Source organism: Gallus gallus, chromosome 2, assembly GCF_016699485.2.
Source record: "Gallus gallus isolate bGalGal1 chromosome 2, bGalGal1.mat.broiler.GRCg7b, whole genome shotgun sequence".
Taxonomy (NCBI): Eukaryota; Metazoa; Chordata; class Aves; order Galliformes; family Phasianidae; genus Gallus; species Gallus gallus.
In genome coordinates, this window is record NC_052533.1 from 18,815,615 (window position 1) to 18,836,959 (window position 21,345).

A 21,345-nucleotide genomic window follows, 5' to 3' on the forward strand; every position below is an offset into this window, starting at 1 on the left:
TAAAACAAACCCCTAGCTAGTTTACTTTAACATGTCTCCAAAATAATTCACACACATTTTATTGGCCAATATGCAGATTATCTTGGTTTCTCCTTTAATTGTATTTAGCCTATGAAAAAAAAAGCCATAATTTTGATTGATTTTTATATGCCACATGCATGGTCTTTTCCAGTTTTCTAATTTTGAGTGTCAAAACAGACAGTATGGTTAGTCAACTGCCCACACAAATTATGGTTAAGTCAATACACTCCTCCAAATGTTTAAGCTGCATATATGTTTTACTCTATACATCTATAACTTTATTATAATGGTTACACCAATCAAGCCTAAACTTGCTGAAGTAAGCTGGGATTTTGCCAGAACTTTCAAAAGACTTTTGACTGCGCCTTGAATATTATTACTATTATTGCTGGAAAGTGCTTTGAATATAAATTGAGGAATGGAATGGATCGTTTGATCTGACGGTGTAAGGAATGACAAAATTTTCTCCTGAAATGTAAACAGAACCTGAACATCTTCTGAAGTTCAGCCACTTTAAAGTAGCTTTTTTTTTTTTTTTTTCTTTAAACTGTAATCTTGTCACAAGTCTCAGTAATGAAGCTGATGAGTTAACATTCATGGAGTCGATACATGTATCAAAACAGCTCTCTCTTAAATTTAAGGCTGAATTCAGGTGGAAGATTTTTCTTGTGGAGGCCATGTGCACGAATGAGGACTCTGAAACATTTTCTTAAAACTGTGAACTATTAAGCAAAAAAGTAACTTTTATATTGTTTTATAATAACTTGTTAATTTTCATCTTTTTCTACAAGTAAAACTCAATCTTCAATGATAATGCCAATAAAAAAAATCCCTTGTGTGCAAAATATGATTATAATTTATTCAGGAATAGGTCATCATATAACTGAAACTGTCCTCATCTTTTGCCATACAACCGTATTGCTATGTAATATTTCAGGATCTTAGCTAAAGGAATTTCTTTAATTAGTTGCATAAGTTATGACTCTTTGTGCGCATAATAAACAACATCTGCAGTGGTGATCCATGAAGGCTACTGCTAAAATTTACATACTTTGGAGAAGTCTAGAAGGTGCACAGTTGTCATGTTTTGTAAATGTAGTTGACAAGCATACCTATTTATTGTTTCCTACCCACCCACTTGCTATTCTTTGCCCAACTGGTGATTTTCCCAGTCTTCTTAGCTTGAAGTGTTCAAGCTGTTGTTCAAAATGATAACACAGCTCTTCTGTGATGTTTGCAAAGAATGAAAAAACATCACAAAGATCAGAAATCTGTGCTTCCTCTTCAGAAGCACACTCTATCATGAAAAAAACTGTGAAGAAATAACTAGCATTTTTTTTATGTTAAGTAAGGCACTAGTCCATAAACCTCCAAAGTCACACGAACCAATGATCAATCAGTTTTCATGCACATAAAGTGACATTGTTAACAACAGAACTAGAAAACTCAGTTTATTGTAACAAAACTCATACAAGAATTTGCTATCTTATGTTCTGTGAGAATTTAAATAATGATTGAAAAGGAAAAAGTTTTATGGCCACATTTTAAGTTATTATTATTTTTCTTTACCACTTGGACAAACATGCTGACTATCTGACAGACTTTATTCTTAACTGGGATTGCATAATGAGGCATCATATCACTTTAATACTAACATGAAGCTGTCTTTGGAGAATACAGCTCAGTAAATTGATAGGATAGTGATGCTTAAATCAAACCCTATAAGTCTCCTTTCTCACTACTACCAAACTAACATTCTGCATTTATGAAATTTACTTTCTTATCTTAAAAGAAATAAATAATAAGGTTAAATTATAATCAAAGTCACTGTGTACTACACTTGCACACAAGCCCTTTCACCAAATTCAGCAAAGAGAATAATTCTCAATGACATAATTTAAACTCCTTGGTCTTGTTCGTAAGGATCTTGTAACCACATTTTAAAATACAAGAAATAACCAATAAATAACTGAAGTCAGGGAAAGTAAAAAAATTAAGGTCTAATTGCTATCATTGTTAATGAATATTTTAACAAATAGCTTAGAAATAAGACATTCCTGTTCTGGAAATCAATGAGAAGTCTATTAGTATGAAAAGCACCTAAAAATACAGCTCCTTTGCCATCTACCTTCCCTTTATAGGATATCACTGTTACTTTGCTCATAGAATTGTATCCCCTCAGAAATTGATAAATTGTATACATAATCTCAGTGAGAATGAGGCAACTTTAGTAGTGGAGCAAATAACGAAGGTTTGATTTTGTGTGCATTTTTTAAAATCTTAGTGGAAAAAAAAAAGCATTAGTACTGTTTAAAACAATATATTGTTACTCATTTCTCTAGAGAAAAAAAAAAAAAGAACATCTAATAGTAAACACTATCTTTGTTCCCATTACTACGAATGCTGTTTCTTGATATCTTTTATAAAACTAAAATTTTACAACATTCATACTGAAATAACTTTCTAAGAGACCTGAAAATTCTTGAAATATCAAAGGAACAAGGTCCCCATTTCCCAAAGGTATTACACTTGACTTTTTTTTTCCAGTCTTAATGCATTCTTTTCATATGGAAAGCAGATTTTTACTGTGCATTACAGACAACTTATTTCTGAATTCTACTGAGAAATTCACTAACAGCATTTTTAATTTTCATCATATTATTTCAAACTAAACAGTAGTAATTTAAAATCCTTAAAAAACCAAGGAATATAATTAAATTATTACCTAATGAGTTTTCTGTTTAAAGTGATAGGCTGCCAGAAGTACTGAAGCATCCAAAATTCTCAACATTTATGATAATTATATATTAAAAAAAAAGCCTATCATACTTACTGCAAATGGCAGGATTCTCATCTGAATTATCTGCACAGTCATTTACAAAATCACACAGTTTATCCTTTGGGATGCAGTACTTGTTGGCACATGTGAATTCCTCTAATGTGCAAGGTCTGTCTGGGATGAGCAAAGGGGAACAATCTTCAAAGGTAATGTCATCCACTGCCACATCTCCCATGTAACTGACACCACGTTTTGCCCTGAAAATAATCTAATAAAGATTACAAAGATATTAGAGTAAAACACTAATTAGAGATACATGAAACATAAATAGAACAGACAACAGTGGTCCTTGCAGATCTTGGAATATGAATTGTTCTGTTCTTACTCTCATAGTCCAGTAAGCTTGTACCACTACCTGTAGAAGGTACTCACTACAGTTACTGACGGACCATTATCTAGAATCAGCCATGTATAAAAAAAAGGAAAGAAAATGAATGTCAAACAGTTACTAGTCCCTGCTCTTCCTGAATTAATAGCAAAGAGTTCCACTCCTGCAAATTAAGCCTGAAAAGTATTAGGCTTTCCCTAGTTATTCCCATGATTGTTAAAAGAAATTTGAAGTCCAATTAAAATTCATCCAAGACAGAAGTAATGGGCAATGTAACATATTTTTAAATGTAGCATAGAATCATAGAATCTTTTGAGTTGGAGAGGACCTTTAAAAGTCATCTAGTCCAAATCCCTGCAATGAATATGGACACCTACAACTAGATGAGGGTGCTCAGAGCCCTGACTAGCCTGATGTTGAATGCCTCCAAGGATAGGGCTTTCACCACGTCTCTGGGCAACATTGTCCAGTGTTTCACTAACCACTGTTGTGACTGTCTCTATGTGTGTTTTCTATTTTAAGAAAGATGCAAGGAAGCATGACATACTGACAACTAAGCATCTCTAAGATGCTGAAGGATCAGCTCATATTACAAAGTGGATATAATGCTCCATACTACTCTTTCATAAATCTAAAGAAATTCTACTACACACTAAAGAGAAGGGAATAAAATAGTTCTAAACCAAGTTGGATATAAAATAGAATAGAATCTGTCTTACAAACCGATATTTGTTAAAAGAAAATGTGTCCACATCAGATAAGTGATCAAACAACCAAAAATCTGATTTTTTTTTTTTTTTTTTTTTCCTATTCAGGGGGGAAGGTAGAATATGTTTATGCAGCAGAAAGCGAAAGAAGGGGGAAATGCAAAAGATAAAAGTATCTAAAGCCAGTTTTTTGGACAGCATGTAAAACATCAATACACACCTGAAAATCTGAACGAATTCCCAGGAATACTTCTGCTCTGTTCCATTTTGGACCTTGGCTGCCACTTTGAGTCCATAGTGTAGAAGTCTTATTACCAGTCTTAGAGAGTACCTAAAAGGCAATTTAGGTCACAAAAAATTTTTACATTAGAAACTCACTCCACATTCCTTAATTTTGTCCAAAGTATCTTCTATAATTTAATTCTATACCACCATGAAACATCAAGTGAAAAGGGAATGGTTGATGTAAACCACAATTTGAAGAAAATGATGCTTTAGAAGTTTCTCATCTACTCACAAACACTTTCTGCTAAGGTATTTGTCTGGACTAAGCTACCAATTAACTTAGCTGGAGTGTCTAGCCACAAATAAATATTGTTCAGTGACAGGTCAAGATTCATTTGTAAAACATGGAAAACAAAACTAATTAACAAGAGTTATTGAAATATGTTATAGTTCGTGCATCCATTAGATTGCATCCAATTACTCCATTTAAGTTCCAGGAAAAATTTAATGACCTGAATTTATATCAAAATATTTTTTTTCTTCTACAGAAAAAAAAATAAAACAAAACAAAAAAAAGGCCTTTCCTTCTGAAGTCCACAGTTTATCTTTCAACAGAAGACTCTTGTAAAAAAAAAATGTTGAACTAGAGAAAGCTAACACTTCAACATTAGCACAAAATCCTCAATATTCTTTGCTCCAACCTCTTGAACATCCAGATCCAACTGAGCTAAAAATAACAGCAAGATGGGAGTGTGATGAAGTGCATTAAGTCTTGTTTCCAGGCAGCATTCATAGAGATAAACATCAGTCTACCAGTTGCCTGCACCAGGTCTGCTTTCAAGGATTTATTGCTACTCTGCATAATCTTCTTAGGGCAGCCCAGACTTTCTTTATCTAAATGAAAAAAAATGACTTTTTTGAAAATTTATGCAGTCCCATGAATGTGTATCATATTCCATAACAGGTAAGCTTCAGCAAGCAAATAGCAGATCCTTAAGCTGAATAGCTTCCAGTCCAGAGGAAAAAAAGAATAAGGTGTAATATTTTGAATAGAACAGAAAAACAAAGTGACATCTGTCTTTATAGACAAGAAAAACTGCTCACAGAAGACATGAATTTTAAGAAAAAAGATAAAAATGGAGAAAAACAGGGGTTGCAGATATTATTTAAGAAGACTAAGGGGTGCCGAATAATAGATTTTTCTTACTCTTATGCACATACTGTACAGGTATATCTATATAAATATGTGAGATTGTATAGAGTGATACGTACAATTTTACACCTACTTTAAATTACTTACAAAATTATAAATCCAATTCCTTCATCAAAAATCCATGTGTTCTCTGATATCATGCTGAATGTTGTAATTTTATGGTGAAGCATGGTCATAAAATTAAATCCCATCAAAATCTAGGCCTTCTCTTGTACTCTAATTTAACTGAAAGCTTTATGTATTTAAATTACTTAGCAAGTTACTAAAAACTGACTGCTAATTCTTTGTTAGAGTTACCCAAGCCAACTCAGAGAGCAGAAAGTGGACAAAAAAGGCTCTAGTTAATATTCATATGTAGGTTGCACAAAAAAAGAGACAGCTTACAGGTGTTTAAGTTATAGAACCAGAGAAAGATAGTCATTCATGCAAATAGTAGGAGTCTTCAAAATATCCTAGAGAACATTTGATGGCATGGATGTAAACTAACATGCAAAAATCCAAATTTATGAATTAAATAAAAAGAGGTATTCATGGGAGAGAAGACGAATAAAAGTAGTAAAAAATCTGCAATTTTCAACCACATAAGATTCACATTCATGTAAGACTTATAAAACTTAAAAGAAAATAAAGCCACATTATCTAAATAACTTTATATTCCAGGTTATTTCTATATTTACAGTTAATCGAATAATTAAGCAATTGAAATAGGACAACAATTAACAATGTTTAAAATACAATGACTTTGTGATTTGACTTTGGTATATTTTAAAATTGATTAAGCTGTAGATGGAAAAAAGTAAATTAAGTAATAGAGTGAAATTGTAGTCTCCTACTAGAAACTATAGAATCACAGAATCATTGAGTTGGAAAATACCACTAAGATCATTCAGTGTAACCATCAGCCCATCCACATCAAACCCACAGACCCATGTCCCTCAGTGCAACATCTCCATGTTTCTTGAACAACCCCAGGGACTGTGACTCCACCATCTCCCTGGGCAGCCTGTGCCAGTGCCCAGCCATTCTTTCTGAGAAGGAATTTTTCCTAATACTCAACCTGAACCTCCCCTGGCACAACTTACAGCCATTATCTCTTGTCCTATCATTGTTACCTAGCTGTGGTTGGAACTGAGAGAAAATATATATATATATGTGTATATATATATGTGTGTATATATATATATATATATATAATATGTATATATATGCACATTTTTCTTGCTACTTTGATTAACTAGGCTATTAATTTGTGAAAAACTATCTGTGGACATGCTTCCAAGTAGTATGGCTTCCCACACTAAAGATCTGGGTCATTAGAACAAATGCAAAGATGCCACAATTCATCAATCTGTTCCAAGTCTTTAAGCTAAGGATGAACAATCTACATGCTCTCATCTTCCACTAATTCTGATAAGCTAAAATCTGAGCACTTGCTGATGCCCTAGCAAGATCTCTATTTTTAATTGGGAGAAATAAATAAATAAATAATTATTTAATAATAAGTTAAGAAAATACAAGGCATGCTTCCTCTGAGAACCTAGGTAGTCAAATACACAGGCTGAAGAACACCATATCTTACTTTTTTAGTATCAACACACATTTTAATCTCACTGGCTATATTATTTTTAGTATTTTAAAGATCCATCTCTGATGCTGTAAATTATTTTGTAACATTCATGGGAACTTACATGACTGTTACTCTGATGTGTGGAGGATAATATTCTTGTTTTATTCAGTCACTTTGCAGTGACATTTCTGATCTATAAGCTGCTGAACAAAATAGATGTCCTATCAATAAAAATTTTTATTTAACTGGAGTGAAGAAAAGGGTATGAATAAAAAAGTTTGTTTTTGTTAAGTCTTAGAAATAGAAATATAATTAACCTTTGAGAAATAAATGTTATACTTTCAAATGAATAACATAGCAATAAGCAGTTTCTACAAAATGTCACAATGAATTTTCATACAATTACTTCTTTTTTCAAACTCCTACATTCATCCAAAAATCTAAATTTCCAAATATCTACTGTTGTTTTTTCAGTGTCAAGAGGTATTATGCACTTCAAGACTTTTTTCTTGTATAGAAGTTCCAGACTTGGTACATGCTTAAAGGTCATCATTTTAGATTGTTGTAAAATGCTTTTCAGAGCTTATTCAAGCAAATGTTTCCTTCAGATCAAGACATATTGAGAGCAGTAGAGCATTAGCAATTGTTCATTTTCATTAATTGACAGCCTGGGCTCTAATGAAACTAAATGACAAGACATTAATTTTCTCCCACAAATTTGAGACAGTAAGAATGAAGCAAAGCAAAGTACACTTCCGTACCTCCAGAGAACCTATTGTTGAACCATTCATATGGTTCCAGAATGTGATTTTGCATTTGGGTCCTGTAAAGGAAATGACTGGTGTAGCAATATCAGCAGAGTGACCAAATTCTCCATTTGAGCTGTCAGCAAACAGATACATGCCTTTTTCAGTATACCTGTCCAGAGAGAAAACATTTTCTTTATTAAAAAAGAAAAAAAAATATCAAAATTAAGTTCCAGTTGTATTAAAATGGTAATATTTCCTTATACATATATTTCACCTACTATCTGAGTATCTGGATGCCTTTCAACTCATCAGTGTATTGCCAGAATACCACAAAACCCCTTGAAAAGGCATTTGGTACTTTTGTGTCACATCTAAACAAAGCTAAACACAGAGCTAAAGTCTTCCTTTACCCAGGGTCAGATATCTGAGGCTGGAGGGCCTTTTAGTTCAACTCCACTCATCCCCTTTCATCAGTGAAATCAGAAGCCTACTCAAAGCTGGTGTACACATGGACATCCTCCTGGCTTGGAGGTAAAATATTCCAAGACACTGGATGAAATTCTTTCTGCTGAGAAAGATGACGCTGCCTTTGTGGTGTGGATCAGAATTTGAGTGTATACAGAGACAGTTTTAGGGTAGTTGAGATTAAGTTCCTAAAAAAGTTGCCTTTCAAAGAAAATGCAGCTGTTGACCATATAAAAAATTCTGTACTCTTTAGTGGAGGTATTGCACAATGAGTGCTTCGTAAAGCTATGAATGTTTCCAACAAGTCCTTACAAAATTGATGATGAGACCTATATTTTTAAGATTTTCTTACCTGAAATATCTTTATTAGGGTTTCCTCTCTTTTTTGTTTGCCTATATGTATATATATTTTTTTTCAATCAAGTAAAGTGTCTGTGAAATCTTGTAACCAAATCTTTTCTTTAAAAATATTATATATATACATATATATAATTTTTTTCATTGCTTATCAGGAAACAACTCTTATTTTGCAATGCCTACACTGAACTCATGACTGACTATTTGAATGACAAAATAACCCTGAAGTTAGTATATATAGGTTTATTACTGTAAACATACAAAAATGGTAGATTAAATGTACTAGCTGTAATAATTTGCATGCAGAAATAATTTTAAAAGTTAACTTACATTAATTATAGCCCATCACAAAACTTGGAGGCTAATTAATTCTACCATTAAGTAATTTTAGGAGTAGAACATTCTAAATACATGACTATGAATAAAAGACGCTAGAAACAAGCAAAATTATACTTACACAGCAATTTTCTCTAAGGATTTGAAATCCTTTAATTAATTCATTAATCCTTAGAATCACACATGCAGTAACTTGTGACAGATTGACAGACTGCAAACAGCCTGATCTTCCTGGGTATCTCGGGGTAAAAACTTCACCAATTTCTCCTTATCTTTTCTATAGCCTTTGGCTGATCTTAAGCATATGCTTAAATGAAAATCTTTTTCCATCTCTTCCTCTTTCTTGACAATTGGGTGCTAAAAGTTTGCTTCATAGGAAAATTAAAATCTAGTAATAGCAATTGATTTAAAAAACAAAACAAAACAAACAAAAAAAAAACCAGCTTTTGTCAAATAATTGCAAATCAGCATCTGGGTCATAGACTGTTACACAGAATACTGCTTCCATCTCCCCTGGTCTCATATTTGAAAAATCAAGATTAACAGGAGATTCGCTATAGTCTTGGAAAACTAGAGAAAATATTTTCGGAGGTGAAAATATTAGACAATTTTGATAGTAAAAGTCTTTTTGGTACAGAAATCCCAGGCTATTTTCTCCAGCAAGACAACATGTAATTATTATAACATCCATTGGTCAGAATAATGGGAGTACTTTTAATTACCTGCAGTACAAACTTTTACTCATTATGCACTTTCTGGAGGTTTCCAAAAGCTTATCTAGTGATTTTGCAGTTATTAGGAAACGTGTAAAATAGTTTCAAAGCTAAAAAGGCATAGAAGTGGATTACTGCCATAACACATCTATGGCATGGAAAGATGACTCACAGTTGTGAACTGTTAATATATTTGCTGTACTTAAATATAGAGGAGAGTACTGAAATATCTCATAAAATGAAGGTATTTATGCAGGGAAAGATTACGTTGTTTTGCAGACAGTTTCTTACACGTTAACACCAAATAGATAAAATGAAGCACATTTTTTTTTAAATAGAAATGAAATACATGCAAGAAGTCATGATCAACAGTTTTACTACCACTTATAAGATAGAATTAACTTCTCTGCAGCACTGTAATGTCCTTTCTTAGAAATGCCCAAAATTTTTGAGAAAAAATAACAAATATTTTTCTAAGCCATGTAGAAGAGGATATTTTTGAAGGAGTAAATTGTTAAGAAATACTTCTTGAAGTGTGAGACAAAACTGCACTTGGCAAAGATCAGACATTTTAATGGGTTGGAATTGTTGATAAAGATAAGAGGTGCCAGGGGAAAAAGTAACGATCTGGAAAAATCTAAATCTTCTCCACAATTTTATTTTTGTTTTCAAAGCAGAAGACAGAAGCAGCCCTGAAGCTTTTATTTTATTGCTGTATCCTGGCAATGTAGATATCTTTATAATTACTGCATGAATTTACATAAGTAGCATAAATATTCGAACATGAACTACTGCAAAAAAACAAAAAACAAAAAAGCACTCAAACTATAGAATAACATGTTATTATCAAATTACCCTTAAGCTTGTATGACTCTAAAATAATAAAATAATTAAAATAGTTTTTCCTAATAAGCTGCAGTGACAGCTGAAAACTTGACACATATATAATCACACATTTTTCAAATAAATCTGTGTTTGGTATATTTGTTTCCTTCCTTTCTTCTGAAGAAATCTGTTACTTCAAGTTAGGAATACTGAATTTCTTTTATTTTTATCTCAGTTCCAATTTTTCTATCAGTCTTGTCTGGTGATAGGAGAATACTGAGTTCTCTTAAGGTCTACAAAAATATTTTAAAATTCAGAATCTAATCATCTACTGGGAATACATGCATTCAGTAGCCTAAGAATGTCAAAATTCCCCAAAAGTAGAACAAAATTTAAAACCAAAATCAGTGGCAAAACCAGGGATTCCTGCACTGTGGCCTAAGAATATTGTACAGTATTGAGAACAACATTCAAGGAGGTTGAGTTTAAGGCAACAAGCAGAATGATAAAGAGATCTGAAAACATGATAAATATTCTGGCTGTAAATGCTGTTGCAAGTTCAGAACAGTCAGTGAGATCAGTTTGAATGAGCAACAGATTACAATCAGCAGTATGATGAAATTCAGACATCCATCTCTTACTTGCTGACTTTGATTGGATCTTTTTCCTGAAATTTGAGCAAAATCACGTATCTATCTAGGTAATCCTCATCTCATAGCAGTTGTTTTGTCTCTTTCTTTCAATGCTTGCTGGAAAGTTACATTTAAAACTAGCAAACCAGATTAAAGAACCTTGGGTGATATGCTTCACTGGGTGATACCCATTGAACAAAGGGGTGTGTGCAGTTGAAACGAATGTTAAGGATGTATGGAAAAATAAAGAGAAATGGAAAGATCAGAAGAGACTGGATAAATATGTTTATGCAGCCTTCACTCCTATACCTGTGACTTACCTATGCTGTTGTTTAAATTCAATACCTCCCTCATACTCAGGGTAATAGCTACTTGATGCATTGCCCATCATGCACATTGTTTCTGCCAGAAGGCATCACTTGATGTAGGAAAGAGAAAGGTTGTGGCCAGTGGCCAAGGTTTCATTCAAGATGTATAATGCTTGTAATCTGAAGGAAATGTGGAAGAGGATGCTTCTCCAGTAGAGATGAAAAGAAAGGAGAATGAGAAAAAATTACACTGTTTCTGTAGAATCTGTATTTGCTATATATTCACTATCTGCACCAGAAATAGCTTGATTACTTATCTTTCAGTAGATTATATAGGATAGCTATTACAAATCATAACATACAAACGGAACTTTTACAGTCTCTGTCATGAGGTGACTTACACATAACATATGCACTGGTTTCAACAGGACCCTTTCGGGAGTAAAGGATTGCAGCTGTGAGAATACTATTGCAGAAAAAGAATCAATATCATAGAATCATAGAACAGCTTGGGTTGGAAGGCACTCTTCAGATCATCTAGTTCCAATCCTCTCCCACCGTAGGCAGGGGCATCTCCCACTGGACTGAACAAGTATGTCATAAAATGTGTAAGTTCCATTAATCTTACAGGAAAATAAGAACTCCAATAACTTAATTCCACTGCATACAAGAGGAAGATTTTCTGCATGAAACACTTCCAACCACTTAACTTCTAATAGGCTTTAAATAGACAGTAATTCAAATCAATACTGAACAACCAGAAAGAATATATATACATTATATATATTTCAGGATTCTCAATGAAATTTAAAAAATTCTGTAAACTTTTCTTATAATTAAACTGAAAGGAATCAGAAGTCAGGAATGCAGATTCTTACAAATAAAAATTTGTGATAAATTTAATTTCAAATACTGGTAATTTCCAAAAGAAATAATATTTTGCCATAATTTTAAAAATACTTTTTATCTAGTCACCTCCCACTTACATTAGCATTTAACAGTCATAAGTAATTAACTTAGAACAAAAAAAAGTAATACAATTGACATGTCATAAAGTAGATTTTTTTTTGGAAAATAATGTGCCAAGAGCTATTTTGTTACAGAAGCCATCTTTTAGCCATGTTTACAAAAAATTGCCTATAAATTTCTGAATGCCACAAATCTAGTTCTTCTGAGTCATTTTGGATTAGGATTATTCTTCTGAAGACAAGCTAAAAGTTTAATATTCCCTTTTTTTTTTTCCTTATGTCATGCATGTGAAATGAGTTTAAACTGATCAAGCTCTTTTACTTTAGTAATATTATAAGAGTCTCCTGAACCTCAAATGTCTTCTTTTCTACTTGGACCAGTTCAGATATTTGCATCTGCAGATGTTCAGTCTTTAATCCTAGTTACTAAACCAGGGTAGGTTAAATAAGATTTCTGCACTAATAGGGACATAAAATCAGTGTTCTTTAAATAGTCAAATAACTATGGTACATGAATATACCGGTTTACCTCTCTACTGTATTTTTCAGTATTTGCTTATTATACTGTATGGCAATGCTCTTGTGCAGAACATTTTGCAGGTGTTACTCTGAAAGTCTTATTGATCAGGAATAGTCTTTTTCTCCCATGGGAAGTGTCTTTGTATCCCATGATTTTCCAAACAAAGTCTCAAAGTCATCACTGCATCCCAAGCACATTTTAAAACTGGATCAGGTGTAAGGACACAAATGCACAGTGCTAGAGACAAAACTTTTTGATAAAAAAATTTCTATCCTGAGCAGCTAAAGTTTGTAATGCAAATACAGGATGGATTTTCAGTGGTTAGTTCAAACTGAACAGAAATAAAGGTGTTTAACACACCTAAGCCCTTGCCAGATAATGGGATATGTAGTTGGACACATGGACTAGAAACATGCTCTAAAGATAATCACCATAAATATGAAGAGGAATTCTTGCTCTCAGAACATGCTATACTTATTATCAGACTCATGAGCCAAATTCTAAAAGAAACTTGCTATAGAGAAGTGCAAAATTCTTTGATCACAATACAAATATACTGAATAAAACTTAGAGTACATCTTTGACTGTTGTCTTGTTTTACATAAAATAATATAAATTTCTTAAAGAAAATGTACTGGTAGAAACTTACCCATGCAGAATAACTTCTTTACAGATCTAACTATTTCCATTACGAGATTAATCCCACGATCTGGCATACTAATATACAGAGCTGAAAAATACTTTTTCTTTCTTAAATCATGACTACTCAAAATGGACTAGCTGTTTGACACCATCCTTTAAACAGCTTTTGATTGTCAGTTTACTCTTGCAAGTTGTAAGTATTTCTCAGCTACAATATTTAGTTGGGCGCACAAATAATATGAATAATTTTGTCCTTGCATGGATTGAGCAAAGCTTACAATTGTCTTTTTAGCACTTTTCAAATCCAACCTTTTTTCTCTAAAAAAACATTTCCATACTTAATTTGGATTCATTAAACACACAGTACAAAGACTGCTTTTAAATATATAAATAAATTTACTGTTATCCATGTTCAGTTTTTCATCAACAAATGGCTTCTGTGTCTTAACTGAATTACTTTGATGGCTGTGTATAATTCTAGATTATTTTTCCTGAAACGTTCATCTGAAATTTGCTACTAATGATATAAGCAGACACTAAGAAACAAATTATGATAAAAATCAAAAGATAATTTTAACCTGGAGTCTAATAATACTTCAGACTTCTTTACTGAGGATGGCTTATTTCTCTCAAATGCTAGTGCAGTCACCAGAAATTCAAAGCTGAGCTTCTAGTTCTACAGAGGAACAAGAGGAGACTGGGGACATTTTTGGCACAACGTTATGCTGGTGGTTTTTTTTCAGAGTACATTGCAACTGCATGTCATCCTCATATTTTTAAAGAGGTGTAACCAGACAAAATATTATGTATTCTCAGATAGTACTTTTGAAACAGAGAGAAGAGGCAGGAGAGTGGGGTGAAAGAATGAAAATCAATAATTCTATAAACATTTTAAAATACATTTATTTTTGTTGTCTCATTACCTTTTTCCTCAAGTCTCTATTCTGATGCAACATTCAAACATTCAACTCAAAAATCACAAGAACTGTACATACATAAGTACAATACACATGGGAGACTGTGGTAGACACATTCACTATAGTACTCACAGTAAACTCCTTTCAGCATGGCTGAAATGCTCCTTTTCTTTCATTTTCCTTATTTTAGGGGGTACAGTAACCACATTCTCAAATTAAGCTGTTGAGACTGTAAGACTTAATTTCGCGTGTTTCACTTCACCACAAATAGGGTTCTCAAGTGAGATAGATAGATACGTGCACACATTTATCTAAAGTAAATAATACTACTGAGAACAGCTCTATGGAGCATGAAAACATTACATAAAGCTCATACCTCTCCTGCACTTATACCTAAGTGTAACTACATGTAGTACTCTCAGGTATCATTAATCCTGTCAATGTCTAAAAGATTTGTTTAAATGTGTTGTCATTAATTTCTGCACTTCCAAGAAATTCCTGCTTAAGAAATAACAGTCAACACAGCCTAAACAGAATGAGACAGGAAGTTTAACATAAATAAATCATAATGAAACACAGACTCTTCAGACACTCTCAATACAAAATGACAAACACAGAATTGGTACAGTAAAAACTTCTTGTGGCATATTGCCATGAGGTATGGCTTTGTATTCAGGAAGTCATTTCTTTTGGTGAGGAGGTGGTTTTTTGTTTGTGTGTGGTTTTTTTGTTCTTTGTTTTTTTTTTTGTTTTGTTTTTTTTGGTCCTTTTGGTTGGAATTATTTGCCCATCAGTCATTTCAAATTTGTTCTATAAATTTTAAATGCATTTAAGCTGTTTTGGGGACTGTCATTGTAGGTTCTGATTAAAGGATACAAATTTGGAAAGATTTTTTCTTTTTTTTTTTTAGAGTAAATTAATAAGAAAAAAAATCTGTATAGTAATTTCATTGCTGTTAGAGCACTGTTAAGGAGTGTATTGCTCATTAAAATTGTCAGAGAAGCAGAAGTCTCCTCTAGAAGACTTCTTATTAAAAACAAAATCAAAACAACAAGAACAGCAAAAAACACAAAAAGCACATGTATGCTATCCATAGTATAACATGAACAAAGCTTTAGAGAAAAAACTGTAATTCTATATATGAATCATAATTGCTTTTTGTAGATTCATCTGTCACTATTATTCAGGTAAGAAGAGAAGAATACGAAGGGCCATGCAGATGTGGTTAGAGAACAGACTGGAAATTGATGTGGTTTATATTAATTAGTGAAAGAATGTAATCACAGCAGAGGAGAGATGACTGAGGTAGTGTGTCAGTGCTCAGTGCTCTGGGACAATTTTGTGTATTGTGCTAAGGGCCACACTCCCATAGTACAGCAATTGGAACTAGCATTAGCTAAAATTAGTCTGGAGCTAATCAGTACACCTGAACTGCAGCACTCACGCACCATTTACAGTCAGAGAGGAGAGCACTCAATGCCGAATGAATCTCACATCTGACGGGCTTCAGATTTCATTCTCTTTCACTAGCTGAGCAGGATCTCATGGAAGCAGCAACCACAGTTTCTAAAACATCAGATCTCTTGGCTCAGGCAAATCATAACTGCTGCACGTTCCTGTATAGCTGTGCTTTTTGTAAGGATTGTGCATTTGCAAATTTGAAAATCTCTATACTGAACTGTATGTTTTTTTTTTTTTAAATATCACAGTTACTTTTTGAAATTGCATAATATGTTGGGTACATTAAAAGTAGAAATTGCATCACTGAATTAAGGTTCCCTTAAAATATCAGAAGGCTAAAGTAACAGATCATCTGATATACAGAACTCAAGCCTAATTAACGTAGCTGAAAATAAGCATGCCTTTGTAATTGAACATTAGAGCTAAGATTCACATGTTTTTGACTAACCTAATCCCCTTTTCTACTCTGTTCTTTGTTCAGTCAGTGTCATTGTTCTCGGAAAGTATCTGTTCAAACTCTTGAGATTTACCAACAGCACTTAAAACCACTGCAGCATTACCAACCAACCCACAAAGCAAATGGCCTCAAAGATGAAAGACCATGTTTTGATCATAACATACAAGTCACTGGCTGTTTGTTGGATTTTCTCCATTGGAGATTTTAGCCTCATGGCTTCTAACTGACACAGAGCTGAGATTAATTCATGGTGTTTCCATGGCTCATCTGAACCTGCCACAACTCATTAGCATTCTGTCATATCCCCATAAATCCTGTGAGGTTGAAGGCAAAGGGAAACAATGACAAGGAATTTCCTTTTCAAATAACTAAGCTTAGGGTGATAAAGTCAATCTAATTTCTAATCACTATAGGCATTAGTTTTAATTAGCAATTTTCTACATTTTAATTAGCAATTTTCTACATTTCAGTTTAGTATAGAATTGTACTTTGCTATAAAAACTGCTTAGTAAATATGTTTTTACTCAGCATCAAATGTCTAATGCCTAATCGTCTTTTTAACTGCCTTATTGTCACGTCAGATATTTACCAGCATGCACAGTAAAGCAGCATTTGTGATACTTCACCAGTACTTTAATGAAGTAACACAAATTAGTCTATATTTCACAGCCACTTTGAGAACAAACATACCTTATGCTGTACTTTACAGTACACTGCAGAAGTAAACCCATTTTGTGCACCTTGATTATCTGAATTCTTATTCTCAGAAAAAAAAATCTAATTAAAAAATTGAATGAATTGTCACAAACTTTTTTTCTGATGAATGATCTAGAAAGGCTGTAATTCCTGTATAGTACTATAAATAAAATAATAAACACAACAGTAGCAATATGTTACATTGATCTTTTTGGATAGATAGAAAGACTAAATTTGTTTAAAAACAAATAAAAATGGCCGAATCACCTATATGAGAGAATCTGTTTGTAAGTGTTTGTAGGGCTAACAAAATGCATCTTCTTGTGGCACCTACATAGCAAGTCACTCTAGGGAAAACATGCGAATACATGTATTTTTGAGAAATGATAATTGAAGTCTGCTTCTATGCTTTGAATGAAAGATCTGCACATAGGAACATGAATGTCTGAAGGTCAACTTCCAAACTTCATGTGGACAGAACTAATATTATCTGAATCTCAGATATGAAGTGACAAGTATGCCAGTAGTAACAAAGCCAGTTTAAGATACATATGTAAAAGAGCATTATCTATCCAGGAGCAGACTTCAACATGACATATGGAAGCCCAATCCCAATATCACAAAAGGATTTTAAAAGGTTTTATATTTTGGACCTAAAATGCTCCTTGAATGATGAAGATGTGTGGAAAGAAAAACAAAGCACTAGTATGAAGTTAGTTGGAGGACAGGACAACTTTGAAAAAAACTCTCCTACAGTAGTCAAGGAAATAGTTGTCTTTGCTGAGAGTGATGAGAGGACTGAGAAAACCAGCTACCCTTCTGGTAACACAGAAGGCATCCAACTACTGCAGAAACTGGAGGAGAGGTGGCCTTTGTTCCCCTCAATCTCCAGTTTACAACTTCATTTTTTGCCTCTGATTTCCAGATTTGCACAACTTTCCATCCAGGCGCTAGCAGGCTGATGCAATAATGATTTTCTACTTATTGTTCTTATGGATTATTCTCATGTCCTTAGGCCTGTGAATCCTGTGACAGTGATGTATCTATTAAACCAGGTTTCCCATGGGGTAGAGATTGCCATTTCAGAAACAGGAGTAAAGATGTTATTTTCTTTCATGTCTCTTGTTTTATACCTTTTAGTTCCCTTTGAAGGGGGAAGAAAATGAAAAGAAAAAAAGATGTAAGAGGAAAAAAGACAAGAATAGAATTATAGGTAGTAATTAGTGGAATTTCCCAATAATTACCCAGTAATATTTACACACAAAGTCACCACCTAATCAGTGTTCAACACTTGCTTCAAGACCTTCACAGTGTGCTTCAGTAGACATAAAAGCATCTTAAGCAGAGAAAAACAAACAAAATATAACAGTAGGGAGATCCTGACGAAATAGAGCTAGTTCTTAGCATCTCTTACAGAAGTTTTACAGGGGAAAATATGCTGTAACAAAGATTGTTAAGTTGGGAGACTGCTGACTAAGCTGGCTATTTTTCCCTCTAATCCCTTGTGTTTTGTTCCTATTGTTGTTGGCTTGCTTCTTAAATAAAAAGAAAACCTCATTTTTAGTGTCAGCGTATCCCATCAGATATGAACGGTCCAAAAAAAATCTTTGTGCATGGAAGCCTGTCACATGAACGTTGATTCCTTGCACAATGATTTTCTGGTCAAAGTTAATCAGGTCTCTGTCCCCTTCACACCAAATATTTCTAACTGTACTGAAGAATAATTTTGGAGACTACCTACGATTTGCCATGCACTCACAAGTGTATTCCGTGTACATTTCACTGTTTCTTTTCTTATTCCATCTCTGTCAGGGCCAATGACACAGAACATGAGAGATTTGTACATATAATAAGAGGATGGTTTTTGTTATATTGAGTAAGTGAAACAGTATAAAAATAAAATAAGTTTTTTTAAGTAGTTAAATTCAGCTTTCTTCCCATTTTTTTTAAGAGTTAATGTCCTCTGGGACTACAGTTTTTTCATCTACAGTGAAGTTCTTAGATTCTCAGCTCTCTTTTCAGCTGTCAAGAACTTTTTAAAGTATTTTACTTCAAAGACTTTAAATTTTCCTAAGGTAACTTCTGATGATTGTCTGAAAAGCAGACAAAAGCAAGACAGATGTGTTAAAAATGGCTATTAGGGGAGTTACTTACAGAGTAATAATTATTATGTGAGCATAGAATTTTTGTTCTATGTACTTCTTGGTTTTTCTTCATTAGATTTGATGACTTTTTAGGTATGAATTATCATATCAATTAAGTGCCTACAATGTTTTCAATTAACAGTTGTACCCCAAATATCACTACTAATGTCAAAGAAATTGCTATTCCATTTCCTAGATTTTCTCAAATGAAAATAACTATTTTCAGTTATCTTTTTTATTTATATACATATTTAAGCCTGTAGAGGTTAATACCTTCATTATTATGGCATTCAAACCAAACTGTAGTAAGGATTTCCTATTTTCTAAGTGTTGAAACATGCCATAAGATCTCTACATTAATACACACCATACTGATCATTTCAGTAGGTGACACATTGAATGTCACCTAATTCTTTGCAAAACATTTATCAACCTTTCTCCAGCCCAAGCCCAGGACTGTTAGGCAACCACAGCAGAATTCCATAACAGCTTCTGTTCCTCTAGGCATCGGGGTTATATACGAGATGTTCAACTCTCCATTTCTCAGATCATTACTTTCACTTAATGTAATTATAGGTTCAAATGCACACACCTCTCCCTTAATTTCATCAGCCTATATCTGAGTGGTCCAGATGTATAATCTATGAGAGACTGACAGTTTGAGTCTCCAGCTATTCACAGAAATTCTGCTGAAAGTGCTCACTATAAATTCATAGAATTATAGAATGGCTTGGATTGCAAGGGGACCTCAAAGATCATCACGTTCCAACCTTGCTGCCACAGACAGTGTTGCCAGCTGCTAGAACAACTACTAGACCAGGGCCCCATCCATCCTGACCTTAAACACTTCCATGGGCATGTCACAACCCTCCCTGGCAACCTGTGCCAGCACCTCACCAATCTCTCAATTAAAAAAGAAAACTTCCCCTGAAATCTAATCTAAATCTCCCTTCCTTTAGATTAAAACAATTTCCCCTTGTCCTATCACTATCTACCCCTGTAACAAGTTGATTTCCCCCTCATGTTTATAAATGCCCTTTAAATATTAGAAGGCCACAATGGGGTCTCCCTACAACCTTCTCTTTTCTAGGCTGAACAAACCCGGTTCCTTCAGCCTATCTTCACGGGAGAGGTGGTTCAGCACTTTGAACATTTCTGTGAACCTCCTCTGGACCCTCCCCAAAAGTTCCACATCTTTCCTGTGTCGAGAGCCCTAGGTTTGTATACAACACTCCAGCTGGGGCCACATGAAGGCAGAATAGAGGGGGACAATCACCCTCCCTTGCCCTGCTGGCTACGACACTGTATTGCAATCCATTCTTGTATCAGGATGAATCTAATAATTTATATACAAAAACATTGTGATTTAATAAGAAAATACATAATGTTACAGCTCATTTCTCACCTAAACCCATGTAAATTTTGGGAAACAAAATGAGAAAATATAAAAACTTTAGTGTTTTAATTTAACAAGGTATTTAGTGTTTAATTCCATATTTCCTGCTGTAATTTGGAATCCTCACACTTCCATTCTCATCTATAAATAAAGAATGGGTAAACTGCAGACCAAATTACATCAATTACATCCAGGGTAAAAGATCTCAATGATAATACGTCACTGTTGCCTCAAAACTATAATTTTTATGGATCATTTACTTTCAATTTTATCAATTCTTTTTAATATATAGTTAGTTTCATTAAACCTAGAAAATGGGTGAAGAAACAGTGATATTATTTCATGCATCTCTGTTACCAACACAAATCTGTAGTGAAAATTCTATGAGATTACTTATTCAGTGTATGTATAGTGCTGCTATTCAGCTAATATATAACACTTAAATGGCAGTCAGTGAAACACCTGGCAGCCAATTTGTCCTTAAATACTTGCTCTTTTTTTTATAGAATACACTTCCTTCATGTAGACAATCTAGAGACTTTGAAACAATTGCATAATGTAATTGTATTTTGTGTGTGTATGTGTGTGTGTGTTTTTGTTGTTAGTGATGAATTAGGAATTTTTGCCTTTATGGTGTTTTTTATTTTAATGAAGTACACTGTCAATTATCATATTGAGGTGATTCATGAAGTCTATTTTTGCACTTTGGGGACTCCTATAACAGAAAGCAAATACACCTATTGCTACAAAAGGCAAATATTTTTCTGTTCAGGTTAATGATCATCAATGGAGCTGTACGGAAAGTTCCTAATTAGATTAATTGAACTTGCATGAAATGGAAAGTTTCTTAGAGTTAATA

The 21,345-nt window shown here is 33.5% G+C and overlaps 1 protein-coding gene across 3 annotated transcripts in view; it reads right to left on the reverse strand.

The window, feature by feature from the left end:
• MALRD1 (MAM and LDL receptor class A domain containing 1) overlaps positions 1 to 21,345 on the reverse strand; it is a 230,461-nt gene that overhangs the window by 132,972 nt on the left and 76,144 nt on the right. For all 3 annotated transcript variants that reach the window (XM_046921944.1, NM_001318981.2, XM_040680811.1), the window contains 3 exons: positions 7,662 to 7,818; positions 4,116 to 4,226; positions 2,855 to 3,068 (listed from right to left, as the gene is read on the reverse strand). In XM_046921944.1, coding sequence (XP_046777900.1) covers positions 2,855 to 3,068; positions 4,116 to 4,226; positions 7,662 to 7,818 — 482 coding nt within the window. The remainder of the gene's footprint in view (positions 1 to 2,854; positions 3,069 to 4,115; positions 4,227 to 7,661; positions 7,819 to 21,345) is intronic.